The sequence below is a fragment of the Sciurus vulgaris genome (genome assembly GCF_902686455.1).
Source record: "Sciurus vulgaris genome assembly, chromosome: 2".
Taxonomy (NCBI): Eukaryota; Metazoa; Chordata; class Mammalia; order Rodentia; family Sciuridae; genus Sciurus; species Sciurus vulgaris.
In genome coordinates this window covers 112,825,208-112,844,308 of record NC_136462.1, presented here as the reverse complement: position 1 = coordinate 112,844,308, position 19,101 = coordinate 112,825,208, and the positions used below count along the sequence as shown (strand labels likewise).

Below are 19,101 nucleotides of genomic sequence, written 5' to 3'. Positions count from 1 at the left end.
TGTATGCTAGTCATTGTGCTAAACACTTTATATATTTGTATCTAAATGAATCTTCAAAAGCTGGTCTAGATGACTTATTATTATACTGAAATTGAGGAAAATTATTTTTGACAAAATTAGGCTACTTGCCAAAGTCAAACTTCCAGTGAAGAGTCAAAGTCTGCATTCAAACCACTTGACTTAAATGTCTGCCTGAACTCTATGTTAACTAAATTACAGTTAATGTTGCAGAGTCATGAATTCCAAAATAATGGGACTTTATTCTTTTTCTTTATACAATAATCGTCTAATGTCCATTTACTAGTAGGAAGTCTTTCAACAGACTTCCTGAAATTAATCTGCTTGAAATTTCAGCAAATTTTGGGTCACACAAAATGTAGACTTAGTAATATTAAAGATGCCAGGATTTCAGTATTAAAAGCCAAGGCATGTTTTCAGAAGACTGGAATAGGTGACTTTTCCTTTTATGTTAGGCCACACTGGACTATGGAATGTATTCTCGAGAAGAAGAACTGTTAAGAGAAAGAAAACGCATTGGGACAGTTGGAATTGCTTCTTATGATTACCACCAAGGAAGTGGAACATTTCTGTTTCAAGCTGGTAGTGGAATTTATCATGTAAAAGATGGAGGGCCACAAGGATTTACTGTAAGTTGGAGTTACTGCTTGTTAAATCTGATTCTGGGTCCTAAAGGTAAACATCTAAATCAAAAAAGTAATTAACAAATAAACCAAAAAATTTAGTTTATCCAACAAGAAATTTAGTTGCAATGAAAACAAGAAATATTATATTACTTCCCAGTTTTAAGACTTAATTTTTCAGTGACATTGATACAATTTTTAAAATGCTCAAAACTCTATATCAGAAAATAGTCAAGAGCATCAATTCCCATTTTCTGTGAAAGCACTGAAGGCGATGCTGAAAGATGTTTTCATTTTGATTTTATGTGGTTTTATTCTAAGCAATTCTTTATGAACTATAGGAGCTATTCTTTTGATAGCATTGTGATGATCCTGACTTCCATTACATTTTTATGAGCAAACTTTTTTATTGCTAAAATTAATTATGAAGTGTTTAATAAAATATTCAATAAATAAGCATTTAATAATAATATTTATCAAAGAATAATTTCTCCAGTAAGCAAGTTGGAGCAACAGAATTTATGATGTGCCTTTACCTTGTCTGTATAGTACATCCCCTATTACCCTTTCTTTGTTCATAGTAAAAAAGAAATGAGTCCTTTATAAGTTAAAGCAGTTGAAAGATTCTTTTTTTCTGTGGAGCAACTGTTATAGTTAACATTTGACCTAAAAATATCATTCATTTTATAGGAAGGGTACTAGCAGACAGATGTGTAGTATCAACCCGATACCTACCTTAAAATGTTGTTTACCTGTCTAGCAACAACCTTTACGGCCCAATTTAGTGGAAACTAGTTGTCCCAACATACGGATGGATCCAAAATTATGCCCAGCTGATCCAGACTGGATTGCTTTTATACATAGCAATGATATTTGGATATCCAACATCCTAACTAGAGAAGAAAGGAGGCTCACCTATGTTCACAATGGTAAGGCATGATTCTCTAAATCTTTCCTGAAAAGTATTTTTAAAGTTTAATTTGCTTTTGTTTCCATTTTGAAATTGAAGCAAGTGGGGCAATCTTTATATTTTACATTCAAACCTTTAAAAAATACAGAAAATACAGAGGGTAAGTAGTCTATACCACTCATATAATGCCACCTTGTTTTAATTCATTTTTTTCCCTTTTATTTTCCCCCATCCTGGTTATCAAACCCAGGGTTATTTTGCCACTGAGCTACACCTCCTACCTTTTTTATGTTTTATTTTGAGATAGGATCTTGCTAAATTGCCTATGCTGGTATGGAATTTGCAGTCTTCCTGCCTCAACCTCGCAAGTAGCCAGGTTTACAGGCATGTGAACAGCCTGTAATTCATTTTAGAACAGCAGCCTCTGACATGATTGTCCTTTAAGCCTGATGAGACTCAGAATTTTCCCTAAACTGTTCTCATTAAATTAAAATTTTACCAAGCCCAGTGGTGCATGCCTGTAATCCTAGCACTTAAAAACCTGAGGCAAGAGGGTATAAGACAAGTCTGGGCAACATAGTGAGACCCCATCTCAAATATTAGCCTTGTTTTGGGGAAAGAAACAGGAAATCCAGTTACATACTATCAGAAACAATCTAAAAATTAATCTTCCTATTTTGGAGAACCTACTTAGTTATTATTGTTATAATAGCAAAACCAGAATTTTGTAGAACCTTGTATATTATAGGCATGTTTATTTAAGTTGTAGTAAAGTGACTGTAGTAATATTAAGCATCACTCAGCACAGAAAAGTTACGGATGTTTTCCTCCAGAGATTTCATACAAATAAAAGATGGAAAATAATGTATCACTTTTCCTTTGAATATATGTAATAAAGTTTAAGCTCCATAATAAAGGATGGTGACTCTGAACACTATAATTTGTTCAATTTTTGCTTAATCCGATGTTCACAAAGTTGATTTATTGACCATCTTTCCTAATCATCCCCTCATCATTAATTATTAGTTACAATTAACTACATTTTTTCACAGATTTTATTGTAGGTAGGAAAATAATGATACAGATTCTACTCTCAAATTTTGTTTTTTCCTTCTAGTTATGAAGTATACTGGGAAAAAATAAAACAAGTAAAAGAAATGATAATTCCTATAAAAATTTTGAAGATGTTTTCACTGTGTGCCATAGTCCATTAGGAAACCTTGCTCATTAAGGTTGATTTGTTCACTTAAACTCCCCCATACCCCTACTGGTGATTGAAGCCAGGGGAGCTCTACCACTGAGCTACATCCCTTTTATTTTATTTTTATTTTTGGTTCTTGGGAGGAGTACTTTACCACTGAGCCACATCCCCAGTCCTTTTCATTTTTTATTTTGAGACAGGTTCTTGCTAAATTGCTAAGGCTGGCCACAACTTGCAGTCCTCCTGTCTTAGCCTCCCAGATCTCTGGGATTACAGGTGTGCACCACTGTGCCTAGCTCAAGGTTGAATTTAAGCTAACATTAATTTAGCCTGCAGTAGTTTGTTAATGGCAAACACTTTTTCATCATGTGGACAGTCAGTATTTGTGAAGCTTAAAACCTGAGCAGTCTATATTAATAAAGTGCTAAATTAATAGTCATGAAATCTAACATTCAATCAAGCAACAGAAATTCACTTAAGTCTAGGGTTGTAGCTCAGTGGTAGAGTGCTTGCCTAGCACGCATGAGGCACTGTGTTTGAGCCTCAGCACCGTATAAAAATAAATAAATAAAAAACTAAAGGTATTTTGCCCATCTACAACTAAAAAAAAAATCATAATTAAAAAAAATTCATTTAACTTCTGGTGGCAGGTACAGCTAGTTCTCTTTATCTCTTTATCTATAGGTTTCTCATCTAACTGCAGATCAAAATATTCAGGAAGAGGCTGGGGATGTGGCTCAGTGATAGAGCACTTATCTGCCATGTGTGAGGCCCTAGGTTCAATCCCCAGCCACCACACATAAAAGAAAAGAAAAATTTTAGGAAAGAAAAAAATTCCAGAAAGTTCAAAGCAAAACTTAAATTTTTCACATTTCAAGCCCTCTATCAAATCCCCACAAATGATGTATAGGAACACCTTGCTATAGCCTCCCACTATTTCATAGATTCTCATTCTCTCTCCAGTATTTGTTTGATCTTTATTCATCTCATGTCTCATTCATGTACTATGCAGTTAGGTCTACAATGGCTGTGTTTGCATTGAACATGTATAGACTTTTTTTATTGTATTAAAAGTAATCTAGAGATTATTTAAAGCTTATGTGAGCATGTGCAATAGTTTAAATGCAAATACTATGCTATTTCATGAAGGGACTTGAGCATTCATGGATTTTGGTATCTAAGGAAGGTCCTGTAACTAATCCTTCTCAGTACATCTGTACCAAGGATATGCAACTGAATAAGATATAAGCCTGTTCCTCAAGGAACCTACATAAACTGATGACAATTAAGCAAAGTAAGAATCAAGCACAGGGTGTTACAGAGTACCAATGAGAAAGAGCCATCAGGGAAGATGTCCCAGAAAAGATGACACCTAAACTGATATCAAATAGTGCCTGTATATTAACTGCATGAAAAGGGACGCAAAAGATGCTGGTCTGTGTGAGGAGTTAGCATGCTGTCCAAAAGCAGAAGAACTAGGGCAAGATAGACTATCTCATGTAAAATGATAAGAACTTCATCACGATGTGGAGGTCCATTGAAAAACCTTGAGCTATTGGGTGATGTGGTTTTAGTCATTTTATAAATAAACTGTTCTGGATACTTTGTGGAAATCATATTTGAGAAGCACAAGATTAGGACAGGGACACCAAAGCTTGACTGTTGAAATTACTGAAGTTACATGACATAATACTAGATCAAAAGACAGAGAAGGGTGAGTGGAATAGGGGGAATCTTAAGTTAAAGTGCAGGTTTTGATGTTTAATGGTTTAAACCCTTAGAAGTCAGGAAATCAGAACAGCTACCATGGGCAACAGAAAGATTAGGTTGGTTAACTAGAAAATCCTAGCTATTTTTTTCATGCTTTTAACATTGAATACTCACTATGTAACAGTTATTGTTATTTTTTTTTTTTTTTTTTTTTTTTTAGTTATTGTTATTGAGACTAGGACTACAAAGTTCTAACATAACTGTCAGAATTAGGGCTTTTGTTTTAGTTTTTTTCTTTCTATAAAATTGCTGCTCGCACAAAATTAATGATGATTGGCAGAATTTAAATTAGAAAGTATGGAAATCCTGCAGGATGTTATACTTATCTTTTTATTCATTTCTTTACTGTGTGTGTGGTTTATGGTGTGTTTATTAATTTTAGCACTAATGTAGTTATTAAGAATACAGATAACTCTGCGAGGCTGGTAGAGCTTGGTGCTGGGCATGCTACGTGCTGTCTGTCCACTTCTAGGGCAAACCCAGGTGAGGTGGAGCCGCTGTGGTCCTGAATTCAGGGATCCCCTAATTGACAAAGAATATTACCACAAGCCTGTGGCTGAGCTCACCGAGGAGGAGAAATACGACCAGGAGCTCAAGAAAACTCAGCTCATCAAAGCTGCCCCAGCAATAAAAACAAGCTCTGTGTTTGCAGACCCAGTGATCAATAAATTCACCAACATGATGATGAAAGGAGGAAAAAAAGTACTGGCCGGGTCTCTCATGAACCAGACTTTGAAATCTGTGAAAAGGAAGCAGTTTGAGAAGTACCATGCTGCTCATGGAGAGGAACCGGCTACCATTGAACGCAATCCCTATACCATCTTCCACCAGGCACTGAAAAACTGTGAGCCTGTAATTGGACTGGTACCCATCCTCAAGGGTGGCCATTTCTACCAGGTCCCTGTACCTCTAGCTGACTGACGTCTCTGCTTCCTAGCCATGAGGTGAATGATCACTGAATGCCAAAAGAATAAGCACTGGCGGACATTGATGCCAGAGAAGCTGTCACATGAGCTACTGCAAGCCTTTCACGACCAGGGCCCTGTGATCAAGAGGAAGCACGATATGCACAAGATGGCAGAAGCCAACCGAGCCCAATCGAGCCCTGGCCCACTACCGTTGGTGACATAGGGAGAGGAAAGGTTCCCAGCGGAGCCCAGGGCCTCTGCCACAAAAAAATCTCGTGAGCCACTGTTCTGTTGAAAAGTAGCTATGGTTGAGGATGTAGTTCCTTTATGAAGCAGGACTTTTTTTTTTTTTTTTTTTTTTTCCTATTGATCCTCTTTCTTTGGGGCTAGAACTGGCTCTCCCTACCCCATCTCTTTGTAAAGAGGGAACATGTCAACTTAGGGATTTTCTCCAAGAAACTCAGGCTCTAGTCTTCTCTTACTTTGGAGTGGGCCTTTAGGTGCTATTAAGGAAGTAATTTTTGCGTCACGAATTATTTCTTAGAAAATCTTTAATCTTAACTAGTGTAACACATTATATAAGAACTACCGTTCATTAAAACTGACTGGAGGATTAAAAAAAAAAAAGAATACAGATAGAGAATATAGAATAATGAAGAACCAGATTACCTGGGTTTGAGACCTAGATCTACCACTTGTTAATTCTGTGACCTTGTCAAGTTATTTAACCTCTCCTAGTTTCTGCATCTGTAAAAATGTTAATTACTCATCAACACAGGATTGTTACAAGGCTTTAATGAGTTAATATTTGTGAAGTGCTTAAAGCCTTGCCTGAATGTAAAGTGCCAAGTGCTGTGGACATAATGTGCTTAGATAGAAAGGAAGAGAGGGAGGGAGCATCTTCAATCCAGTCTGCTTGTTTGTAATATGTTCTAAGTGAAAGTCCACTTCTGAAAGTAAGTTTAGTCAGTCAGCATGTGCATGTTTATTCTCTGCCTTATATGATAGAGGAATTGAAAGTAAATAAATACTAGCTTCTGCTCCTAAATGACTTCTCTTATTGGGAAGACAAGATGATACCATTTATTCAGTACATAAGTAACTCTTAACAATTGAGATCTCTGTAATAAGTGATAAAGAGGTACAAATTAGTAATGCCTGTCTTCATAACTAAAGGAAGACAACATATAAACTCAAATTGGGGATATAATTGTGGGACAGTTGAAAGATTAAAGGAAAGCCAGCACTGGGTAGTCTTTACTCTATTATTAATCCAAAATACAAAAAGCTCTGAAAATTCAGCTTAATTTTCATTAGCTAGAGGCTAAAACTCACTTCATAGCAAAACCTGACCTGAATTGCCCTGAGGTTATTTATAATCTTAATCCTACTTAGTGTACCTATTCATGTTTGCTGCAAGAATATTAGGGTGTTTGATTACCACTCATTTGGTTACTCTACTGGAAATATTACATGATATATGTAGATATATAATATAGAGAAAATCCCCCAAATTCTAAATACCAAATACTTCTAGACTCAAATTTTTTGGATAAGGGAATATTGGTTCATACTGTACACTGATATGAGACAATCTAGAAAATACAGAGAAGCAAAAATAAATTAAAACTTGCCTAAGCTGGGCATAGTGGTACATGCCTGTAGTCCCAGCACTCTGGAAACTGAGGTGGGAGAATCTCTCTTTTTTTTTTATTCCTTTATTTATTTTTATGTGATACTGAGGATTGAACCTAGTGACTCACACATACTAGGCAAGGCTGTACCACTGAGCCACAACCCCAGCCCCTCGGAGGATCTCTTGAGCTCAGGAGTTTGAGACTAGCCTGGGCAACCCCATAGCGAGATTCTATCTCAAAAAAAAAGACAGAGGGCTGGCGTATTATGTCCATCTACAACTAAAAATATTTTTTAAAAAGAGAGAGAAAAAAACTTTGGAAAATTAAAATCATATTGAGATATTACTATATACCTAGACTACACCTAACATTGTAGAACTTACATTTATTGCTATAAGATTATAAAATAACACAAATACTTTGGAAAACATATATTTCCCTTAGTACCCAGTTACTCTTCTCCTAGGTATTTACTTGTTCAAGAGAAATTAAAACGTGTTCAAAAATATTCTATGCAAGAAAGTTCATGGCATCTTTATTCATAATAGCTAAAAATTAGAAGTAACACAAACATACATTAACACATGAATAGATTTAAAATCTATGGAATGGGCTGGAGTTGTGGCTCAGTGGTAGAGTGCTTGCCTAGCACACATGAGGCACTGGGTTTGATTTCCCAGCACCACATAAAAAACAAAACAAAACTAAATAAATAAAATAAAGGTATTGTGTTCATCTACAACTAAAAATATTTTAAAAAATAATAAAATCTATGGTATAGCAGGACATGGTGGTGCACACCAATAATCCTAGCTACTCAGGAGACTGAGGCAGGAGGGTTGAAAGTTTGAAACCAACCTGGGCAACTTAACAAGACATTGTCTCAGAGTAAAAAAATAGATGGAATATGGTTCAGGGGTGTAGTGCTTGTGGATTCAGTTCCCACTAAGGAGGAGGGGGTGGAGTGGGGATGGTTTAAATGGAATATAATTTAACAGTAAACAGAAATGAGTTACAGACATATGACAACATTGATCATTTTCAAAAAGAGACCAATCATGAAGTATATAAACATTTCCCCATCACATAAAATCTTATATAATTATGACTGTGAATTAATTTGTTGGTTTGGTGCTAGGTATTATACTAAGGGCCTCGCACTTGCTTGGCTATATCCGCAGGCCCAATAGAAGTTTTTATAAACAAGAGTTCCCTTCATACTGTTTGTTGGTAACCTAAATGTAAAACAGATAAAAGCTGAGCTGGTCTGGTTGAATGGGAGGAATGGTTGAATTATATGATCTGTAAGATCCATTCTAAGTCTAGCCCAGTAAATTGCTCTTTGTGTGTATGTTGTGTGTGTGTCTGTCTGTCTGTGTCTGTCAGTCAGTCACTGGAAATCAAAGCTAGGACCTGAGGTTCTAAGTCTAAAGATGTGTTTCTTTGTGTAGAAGAGTTGCAGGTCATCATGGCCCTTTAGGTGTATTCTTTTTTTTCATCATCCTGACTAAATGGAAAAGTAATTTTTTTTTTTTCTTAAAGTACTGGGGATTGAACCCAGAGGTGCTCTGCCACCGCATTATATCTCAGCCCTTTTTATTTTTTATTTTGAAATGAGGTCTTGCTAAGTTGCCTAGACTAGCCTCAAACTTAAGATACTTCTGCCTCCCCATTCATTGGGATTATAGACATGCACCATTGTGCCTGGTAGAAAAGTAATAACTCTTATAGAGTGTGTACTACAGTTCAGGCTTTATTCTAAGCATTTTATGTAAGTTAATTAATTTAATCCTCATACCTAATAAAGTCACATTTGCAAATGAAATGAGATTGATTTGCCCAGTGTTAGACAGTAGGTAAATGTTGGAGCTCAAACTTGAACTCAATCCATTTGGTTCTAGAGTTCATCACTCCACACTGAATCATATTGCTTTCTTTGTACTCTGAAAAAATAGAGAGCTTTTTGTGATAATTTGTCTTTTATATTTTCTAGAGCTAGCTAACATGGAAGAGGATCCCAGATCAGCTGGAGTTGCTACCTTTGTTCTTCAAGAAGAATTTGATAGATATTCTGGCTATTGGTGGTGTCCAGAAGCTGAAACAAGTAAGGAAGTTCAAAATAATTATAGGTCAATTGAAGTATTAAAAGATTCACTTGTCAATTGGTTAAGTATCTGAGATTCAGAATCTAATCTCAGATAATAGATTCTAAAGTAATAAAGATTGGATACTGGTTATTTGGGTTAAATACATAGACTTTATCTCACCATAATAAATTCTAGTGAAAACAATTGTATTATGGTTCAGCACCTCAAGTTCTCGATTTTTTATGCCAATTTTTCACTTATAAGCTGATTTTGGTAATTTTGGCAACATTATATAAAAGACCACACCTTAATGAGTTTCTATTAAAAATGTGTGATTGAAGCCAGTCACAGTGGCATACACCTATAATCTCAGCAACTTGGGAGACTAAGGCAGGATTTTCACAAGTTCAAGGCCAGCAGAAGTGTGATTGACTTGAGAGTCTGCATGAACAGATGACCAAATCAGTGTATGAATGGATAGGAAAAAGGGGAACCAATTCCTTCTTTTTGTTTTTTTAAATATATTTTTTAGTTGTAGGTGGACACAATACCTTTTTTTAATTATTTTTATGTGATGCTGAGGATCGAAGCCAGGGCCTCACATGTGCTAGGCGAGCACTGAGCCACAACTCTAGCCCCAAATTCCTTCTTTTTCTGGATGAATGCACAAGTATTTCATTGCATGCGAAACAGTTTTCTAAAGTAATGGCTTGCAAACTTTTTGACCATGATCCAGTTAGAAATTTGGTTATAATCATGGTCTAATACATTTTACATATACTGTACAGATAAAACAAATTTTATGAAGCAGTATTTATCCTTAAGTGTAATGCACTCCAATACTGTTACTCTTTTCTGTATTGGTTTTTAAAAATTTGTTGGTTATTACCCATTAATACATTTTAAGACCCACACATCTAAGCGACAAAATTTATTTTTAAACTGTCTTAGATTTGGAATTTTTTAAAAAGTTTTTTAGTGTCAAGAGATTTATTAGAGTTCCTAAAACACTAGCAACTCTCAAGCAGCCATGTACAAAAAGTTACAACCATGTACCCCAAAGTTACAACCATTTATAGTGAAATTGCATGGATGTAAAGAGAATCGTAGCAATGGAAGATACAAACAGGACCCTCTTTTAATACTATCTATTGTATTAGATTTGGATATTTTAAGTTTTAAAATATTTTGCCATATATATTTATTTGAACAGATTTTTATATAAATAAATAATTGAAAATTACTGGATTCTCTTTAAATAGCACTTAATAGGAAATATTATAAATTAAATAATTCCCTTTTTAACAAAGAATGCGTTTTAAAGTATGCAAGGTCATATTCCTTCAAAAATGTCTTCCCCTGTTTAAAAGATATATATATATGTATCATCTTCAGTCCCCCCCACCCCCAACCGAAGGACCAGTAAAAAGTAATGGGAGTAGGCGATAACTCCCTTTGCTACTACAAAGACTGGTTATATTTTCTCATGTAAAAACACATTGTGGGCTGAGGGTATGGCTAAGTGGCAGAGCAATTGCCTAGGATGTGTGAGGCCCTGAGTTCAATCCCCAATACCACTAAACAAACAAACAAACACATTAATAAATATCAGCATGCTTTATCCACAGATTATTTTTCATTATGAGAAATCTAATACTAGAATGAGTGGTTAGTTATGATTATTCTTCTCTGGAATAATTCTCCTAAGTTTACGATATCTAAATTCCTTTTAAGCTCCTAGTGGTGGTAAAATTCTTAGAATTTTATATGAAGAAAATGATGAATCAGAGGTGGAAATTATTCATGTTACATCCCCTATGTTGGAAACAAGGAGAGCAGATTCATTCCGTTATCCTAAAACAGGTATTGTATTCCATTGGCCTTCATATTCATTCATTTCCCCCTTCCAAATAAATTTCCTACTGCAGTCATTCAAAAGTGTAGTCAGCATTGGTCATTTACAACCTTGGTCATTTACATCCTTTAATAAGGATGGTTTATTGTCACTGAAATAGATTTTAAATATTATTTTCAAAGTAGAGGTGCCTACAAAACTGTTTACTTCAAGAAACAAATAAGGAGGTGGTTGAATGTGGTAACACATATCTGCAATCCCAGCTACTTGGGAGGCTAAGGCAGGAGGATTGCCAAGTTTGAGGCCAAAATGGGCAATGTAGTGAGACCCTGTCTCAAAAAATAAAACAGCATTGGGAATATAGCTCAGTAATCACTCATCTAGAATGTGCAGAGCCCTAGGTTCAATCCCTAATACCACCGCCCCCCCAAAACGAGAGAACGAAAGTAGGTATTTTCCCTACCAAGTAAAGTTTTTTTTTTTTTTTTTTTTAGTAATTCTGTTCTTAATAAATCAGTAAAAATTTTTTTGTCTGTTTTGCTGTTCACATTTTTCATTTTTTGAAGTGGTACAGAATTTCCTTTTAGTCTGTTTTTAATATCCATATTTAAAAGTTTGAATTTAAGATGGGACTCAGATTCTTGTGCAATTAAGCTATATCTTCAGTATTCCTGGCTTCACTAAAGTATAAAGAGGATTGATCTAGCTCAATTAGTTGAAGTAATTTTAGATATACATTAGTACTCATTTATGTCTCTTTCTAAAGGCACAGCAAATCCAAAAGTCACTTTTAAGATGTCGGAAATAATGGTTGATGCTGAAGGAAGGGTAAGTATTAAATGTTAAGTTGACTTCTGTGCCCCTTTAACTAGTCTAATCAGTCTAGTAAGGGCCTTTGATAACATTTTTTGTTTGTTTGTTTTTTGGACTTGAACTTGCCAAAATATTTATGGATCCTGATTTTTAGGTTGACCTTATTTTCTGCTTCCAAAATTACTGTTGGTTCCCAAAATATGAATGTGGGGATATCCATATTTACCACTTCTTTCCAATAATTTTTCTTCTTTGCCTTTATTAACTTTTCAGTGTTAAAACTAGTGATGATTTACCTTCTGTGTTGGATAAATGTCTATGGAGGATTAAATACCTATATTTCTCTTGTATTGCTAGTTTCCATGTGGTTAGTCAGATACTTATAAACTGTATGCTCACAACTTAAAAAGCAGTCCTCTCTGCTAGACTTTTTTTTAAATAGCTTTATTGAGATATAATTCACACAATACAATTCACTCATTTAAAGTTCAAAATTCAGTGGCTTTTAGTATATTGATGAAGTTGGGCAACCAGTCAATTTTAGAACATCGTCATCACTTCAAAAAGAAACCCCACACCTCTTAACCATCATCCACCCAACCTCCCTATATCTCCAACCCTAAATAACCACTGATCTACTTTCTATCTTTCTAGATTATGTCTTATTCTGGACATTTCATATAAATAAAATCATACAATATATTATCTGATTTCTTTTACTTAATGTTTTCAAGATGCACCATGTGTTAGTACTTCATTTCTCTTTTTTTGGTGGTACTGGGTTTTGAACCCAAGGTCTCATGCACGGCACCCTTCTACCACTGAACTGCATCCCCAGCCTAGTACTTTATTTCTTTTTATTGCTAAGTAATGTTTCATTGAGTGGAACACCACATTTTATTTATTCATTTATTAGTTCGTGGATGTTTGGGTTTGTACTTTTCTGCTGTTAGTAATAAAATTGCCTGAATATGTATATGCAAACTTTTTTGTAAATTTATGTTTTCATTTCTCTTGGGTATATCCTTTGGAGTAAAACTGTTAAGTCATATGACAACTCTGTGTTTAATCTTTTCTGGAAGTGCCAATTCTTAAAGTAGAAGCATGCACTATTTATATTCCAGCATTGTATGAGGTTTCCAATTTCTCCACATCATCACCAACACTTGTTATTGTCTATCTTATCTATAATAGCTATACTGATGGGTTTGAAGTGATAGCTCCTTCTGGTTTTGATTTGTGTTTCCATTATGTCTAATGAAGTTGAACGTTTTTTCCTGTGTTTATTAGCCACTTATGTATCTTCTTTGGAGGACTATCTATTCAGATCCTTAATCCATTTTAGAGCATATATTTATTTTTTAAATTATGTTTGCTAGACCTTTAAAGGAAGAAAAATTGCCTGCCCAGGGCCATTTCAATCATATATTACACAGATATATTTTAAACTAGAATACAGGGAACCAAGGACTATTATTTTTCTTAGATATTAGAGTCTAAAGTGATTAAAATTTGATTATATAATTTGTTATCAAGGGTTCTTTTAGTATAATAAACTTCAAGGAATAGATGTTTAGACTGTGCTAATTCTTGTGTTTAGAACTTTCTTAGGCATAAAAAGCACCAGTAAAAGTAACTCACCACTTAACTGCTGTTTTCTTCTGCATCCTTTGTGCTGTTTTAAATACCTACATCTCAAAAAGTAGTCTGGTGTTATAGATGATGATTTAAGTACACTAGTGAGCTAATTATTTTTCTAAATTTTCTATAATAACATTCCTTTTTTTCTTTCTTAATAGATTATGGATGTCATAGATAAAGAACTAATTCAACCTTTTGAGATTCTCTTTGAAGGAGTTGAATATATTGCCAGAGCTGGATGGACTCGAGAGGGAAAATAGTGCGTATGTTAAATTGTCACTTCTTTGCAACTAATTTAGGATCCAGAGTTTAGAAATGGGAGCTGCCTTCTCATGTAAATTTGCAGTGTAGTTATTTCTGCACAAGAGATTTTTCCTGAACTAAGGGAACTGGCATATTTGTAATCCAAGAAGCATAAGTATACTGCATTTTAATTCTGTCTCTTACTTAGCCATTTATGGTTTACTTTGTTATTTGTGGTTGAATTATCTGGCTTCAAGGCTCATACATAAATAAGTATTTTTTTAATTATTTAATTTAGGCAGAAATGTAGAAATATTTGTTAAGCCTTATATAAGGATAATTACGTGTAGTTTTGGTTTTTTGGTGGGGGTGGATACCAGAGATTGAACTCAGGGGCACTCAACCACTGAGCCACATCTTCAGCCCTTTTTTGTATTTTATTTAGAGACAGGGTCTCATTGAGTTGCTTAGTGCTTTGCTGTTGCTGAGGCTGACTTTGAACTCGAGATCCAAAAGCTGCTGGGATTACAGGCATGTACCATGGGCCCAGCTACATATAGTTTTTAATGTTTTATATAGACAACAGGATTTTTATGAGACTGGTATTTGTGGACATTAAAGGGCAAAAATAGTTTCAAGGACCAATAATGATTTTGGAAATTGAAAGAAAACCACTTTTAAAACACTATTCAAGTATAACTTTTTTTTCTTTTCCTTGAGGTCCTGGAAATTGAGCCTGGGGCCTCATGCATGGTAGACAAATGCTCTACTTCTGAGCTATATGCCCAACTCTCATACTAACTTTTGAAAATAACTGTATTTTTAATTAGCTATTTATAAGTAATAATTTGCTATATAATAAAGCAGTTCTTTCACTATAAGTATAGAAATAATCAATAGGTGCCATGGAAGAGAATAAGGGATTATTCATTTTCTGAGAGCTTTCTTTATTTTCGGTGCTTCTCTTTATTTGTTTAAATAGTGCTTGGTCCATCCTACTAGATCGTTCGCAAACTCGTCTACAGATAGTGTTGATCTCACCTGAATTATTTATCCCAGTAGAAGATGATGCTATGGAAAGACAGAGACTTATCGAGTCAGTGCCTGACTCTGTAACACCACTCATTATCTATGAAGAAACAACAGACATCTGGATAAACGTATGCATTTTTTTTTCCTGTACTTGGCTAAATATTTACTCAGAATGTTAAAGCAAATGAAGTTTTAAAGCAAACTACCAAAATGCATTTTTGTTAAGTTCAAAGGAACTATGAATGTTGTTTCCTTAGTTAGAACATTTCAGTTGGAATGATGGTTCCAGAATAGAATAGTTTGTAGATAGAAAGTAAATGCCATTGAAATGACACATCTCACTATAGATTTGTTCCTGGACACATGAGGTATCAAAATATACAGCTTAGTTTTCAACCCTTCTTACTTCTGAGAGAGCTTTAAGAATTGAATCTATAAAAGTCTCTCTCTGTTGATAAACTTTACCAAAGTATACCAGGTTTTATTTGTTCTCATTTTCCATTTTAGCATGAAAACTTAAATATGACACAAAATAAATAAAGCCAGTTTACTCTCTAGCCGAAAAACAAAAGTAAAAAATGTTGTTTCTCATCATTTTGTGTTAAGATATATATCATTAAACAAACATTGTACCATGTTTCAAAGATTATAGAGATCAGTAAGAAAGAAGTTTTTGGTCATATTTTTTTTCTTTTCTTATTCCATTTGGAAATGTATTTCTCAATGGACGAACTCTTTATTTAAAGTAAAGTAAATATGAAAGGCTCAGGCAAAACCTATCATTGTAAATATACCTTATACCTAGCACTGACAGTTCTTTATATTTTGTAAGTATGTTTATCAAGCAATTCTTCCTTCTCTAGCTTAACTGAATAATTTACATAGTATTTTCATTAATGTGTGTAGTAAATTAAGCTGTTCATTTTACAGATCCACGACATCTTTCATGTTTTTCCCCAAACTCGAGAAGATGAGATTGAGTTTATTTTTGCCTCTGAATGTAAAACAGGTTTCCGTCATTTATATAAAATCACATCCATTTTAAAGGAGAGCAAATATAAGCGATCCAGTGGTGGACTGCCTGCCCCAAGTAAGAAATCCTTTTTTTATTTAAAAACAAAAAAATGTTGGGTACAAAATTTGAGACGAACAGGAGAATGTAATGTCTCTTTTGTATTCTTTTTAAAAATTTTTTTTTATTTTTTAGATGTTGATGGGTCTTTATTTTATTCATTTATTTACTTGTGCTGAGAATCAAACCTAGTGCCTTACACATGGTAGACAAGTGCTCTACCACTGAGCCATAACCTCAGCTCTCTTGTATTCTTATAAGCATCCTTAGTAACTTCATTAAACAATATTTTAAGTTAAGTTAGAATGTAAACATATGCATGTGCAAAAGCAGAACAAAATTTTCAAAAAATATAAAAGAAATTAATAGTGGATAATCTCTAAATAATGAAATACTTTATTTTATACTTTTGAATTGACTTTTTTTAGTTTGCTCAAAACGAGCCCATATTATTTTTATATTTAAAAATATTTTTATATTTTAACATTTTTAAAATGTTATGTGGGGGCTGGGGATGTGGCACATGCTCTAGCATTCAAGACCCTAGGTTTGAACTCAGCACTACAAAATAAATTTAATTTTAAAATCAAATGTTATGTAGTTATTTTTACACACTAGGTGTTTCTCACACTCTTCATCTACCAGTTAATTTATAGTTATAGGTATTCAAATTGACATAATTAAATTACCTAAAGCAAAATTAAATATTGCAGCTACTGACTTTAATTTTTTTTAAAAAAGTCATGGTTTGGGGCTGGGGCTTGGGACTCAGTGGCAGAGCCCTTGCTTAGCATGTATGAGGCACTGGGTTTCATCCTTAGCACTGCATAAAAAAACAATAAACAAATAAAGTAAAGGTATGCTGTCCATCTACAACTACCCCCCCCAAAAAAAAACAAAAGAGTCATAGTTATTCTTGTAGGAAATGTAATGCAAAACGTGTTTGTAAGTCTGGAAAAAGTGTAACAGAGTGGTAAGGGTAGCTCAGTGGTTGAGCATTTTCCTAGAATGCAAAAGTCCTTTGTTTCCATTCCCATCACTGCAAAACCAACAAAACAAAAAAGGAAAAAATAAATTGATACATTCAGTTATTTTCCTAGGTTTCTCTAAAACTGAGTTACAGTTTTCTACTTTGTTATTGTTTGAGACAAGGTCTCATGCTATGTTGCTCAAGCTGGACTTGAATTTGTAATCCTCCTACCTCATCCAAGTAGCTGGGATTACTGGCATGTGCCACCATGTCCAGCCTCAGTTTTCGACTTTAATAATATAGTTTGTTTTAAAATAGTAAGCACTTTATGATGTTATGTTATATGCTTCACTGCCATTTGTAACTTAGATTTACATGTCCTTTTAAGAAAATTGTGGTTAAACATACATAAAATTTACCATTTTGTCATGTTTGAGGGTACAGTTTAGTGGCATTAAGTACATTCATATTGTGTGACCATTACCACCATCCATCTCTAGAATTTTTTTTTTTTCCAGAACTAATACTAGTCATTTAAATAGTAATTCCCCTTTTCCTCTTCTTCCAATGCCTGGCAATCACTTCTTTTTCTTACGAATTTAACTCCTGTAGATAATCTCATTTAAGTGGACTCATACAAAATTTGCCCTTTTGTAATTGGTTTATTTCATGTAGCATAATGTCCTTAAGGTTTATCCATGTTATAGCATGTGTTAGAATTTTCTTTTTAAGGCTTAATAATATTTCATTGTATGTATATACCCCATTTTATTTATCTGGTATCTATCAGGTGAACATCTGGGTTGCTTCTATGTTGGGATATTGTGATTAACACTGCTATGGATGTGGGTGTAGAAATACCTGTTTCTGTCCTGGCTTTCAATTCTCATTCTCTCTCTCTCTCTCTCTCTCTCTCTCTCTCTCTCTCTCTCTCTCTCTCTCTCTCTCTCTCTCTCTCTCTCTCTCTCTGTGTGTGTGTGTGTGTGTGTTTCACTAGAAATCTAATCCAAGGCTTCCCACATGCTAGGCAAGTGTTCTATCACTGAGCTACATCCCCAGTCCCTCATTTTCAATTCTTTGGGGTATGAACCAAGAAGCAGAATTTCTGGATCATTTGGTAATTTCATTTTTACCTTTTTGAAGAGCTGGCATACTTTTTTCCCTTGTGGCTATACCATTGGAACACCAATGACAATAGCTATACCATTTTACTTTCCCACCAGCATTGCTCAGAGATTTTAATTTCTTTACATCCTCTACAATTTTTGTTTTCCTGGGTATTTTTTGATAATAAACATCCTAGTGGGTGTGAAATGGTATTTCTTAATTTTGAATTTGGTTCCTTAATAATTAATGTTGTTGAATATCTTTCCACATTCTTATTGGCCATTTGTATATTTTCTGTGCAGAAATTCTTTTCACGTTCTTTGCACATTTTTTAATTGATTTGTTTTCTTTTTCAGTATGGCTTTTAAAAAAATTCTTTTTTTTTTTTTTTTGTAGTTGTAAATGGACAGCATGCCTTTATTTTATTTTTATTTATTTATTTATTTTGTGGGGCTGAGGATCAAATCCAGTGCCTCACACATGCTAGGCAAGTGCTCTGCCACTGAGCTACAGCCCCAGCCCCCTCAGTATGGCTTTTTAATTATCAGTAGTGTTTGGGAAGCAATAAGCTGCATCCTGCGATCTGCAATAGCAAATTAAATACTTTCTACTCTTTGCTTCTTTCCTTAGCCTAATTTTTGTAAGGAAGACAGATCTTATATATTTAAGATGACAAATTTCTATCCTTAGTGTCTTAGTTTAGCTCTGAGTGTGAAATTGCCCTTACCAGGTCCTCTATTATTCAGAAATTAAATTCACTTACAGAATTCCAGAAAATTTAATGATAAAGACCAAAGAGCTATGAATAGTAATTAACTAAAACAACATTTTTTGGAACTCTAATAAGATGATAACTTAAAATTTCATACCCCATTTGAAGAGTATATAAAGAGCTATTACCTCAGTTAACATTTATCTCAGAACACCAAGTCTCTGTTCCCTATCAGGGTCAATTTTTGGGCCCCTCAGTTTGTCTACCTCTTCTTTGCTTTTCCCTTTCTTTCTTTTTTTTTTTTTTTTTTTTTTTTTTTTTCAATTAGGAATTCTTGGTTCAAATTTTCTTCCTTTTCTTTCATGTCCCCTTCATTTTTCTTCTCCCTACTCTTTCTTCCATAAATGACTATAATGTGAAACTATTAGTACTTGTTATTATGTTAAATGTTTTATTTTCTGTTCATAAGGTCTAAAGTACTTAGTTGAATTTTTGTATGTAA

General features: G+C 34.2%; 1 protein-coding gene across 6 annotated transcripts in view; it reads left to right on the top strand.

The window, feature by feature from the left end:
- Positions 1–19,101, top strand: part of DPP8 (dipeptidyl peptidase 8) — a 60,751-nt gene that overhangs the window by 18,583 nt on the left and 23,067 nt on the right. For all 6 annotated transcript variants that reach the window (XM_079125658.1, XM_079125657.1, XM_079125656.1 and 3 more), the window contains 8 exons: positions 474–647; positions 1,402–1,570; positions 9,061–9,171; positions 10,889–11,017; positions 11,776–11,837; positions 13,622–13,722; positions 14,689–14,866; positions 15,669–15,828. In XM_079125658.1, the coding sequence (XP_078981784.1) occupies positions 474–647; positions 1,402–1,570; positions 9,061–9,171; positions 10,889–11,017; positions 11,776–11,837; positions 13,622–13,722; positions 14,689–14,866; positions 15,669–15,828 (1,084 nt within the window). The remainder of the gene's footprint in view (positions 1–473; positions 648–1,401; positions 1,571–9,060; positions 9,172–10,888; positions 11,018–11,775; positions 11,838–13,621; positions 13,723–14,688; positions 14,867–15,668; positions 15,829–19,101) is intronic.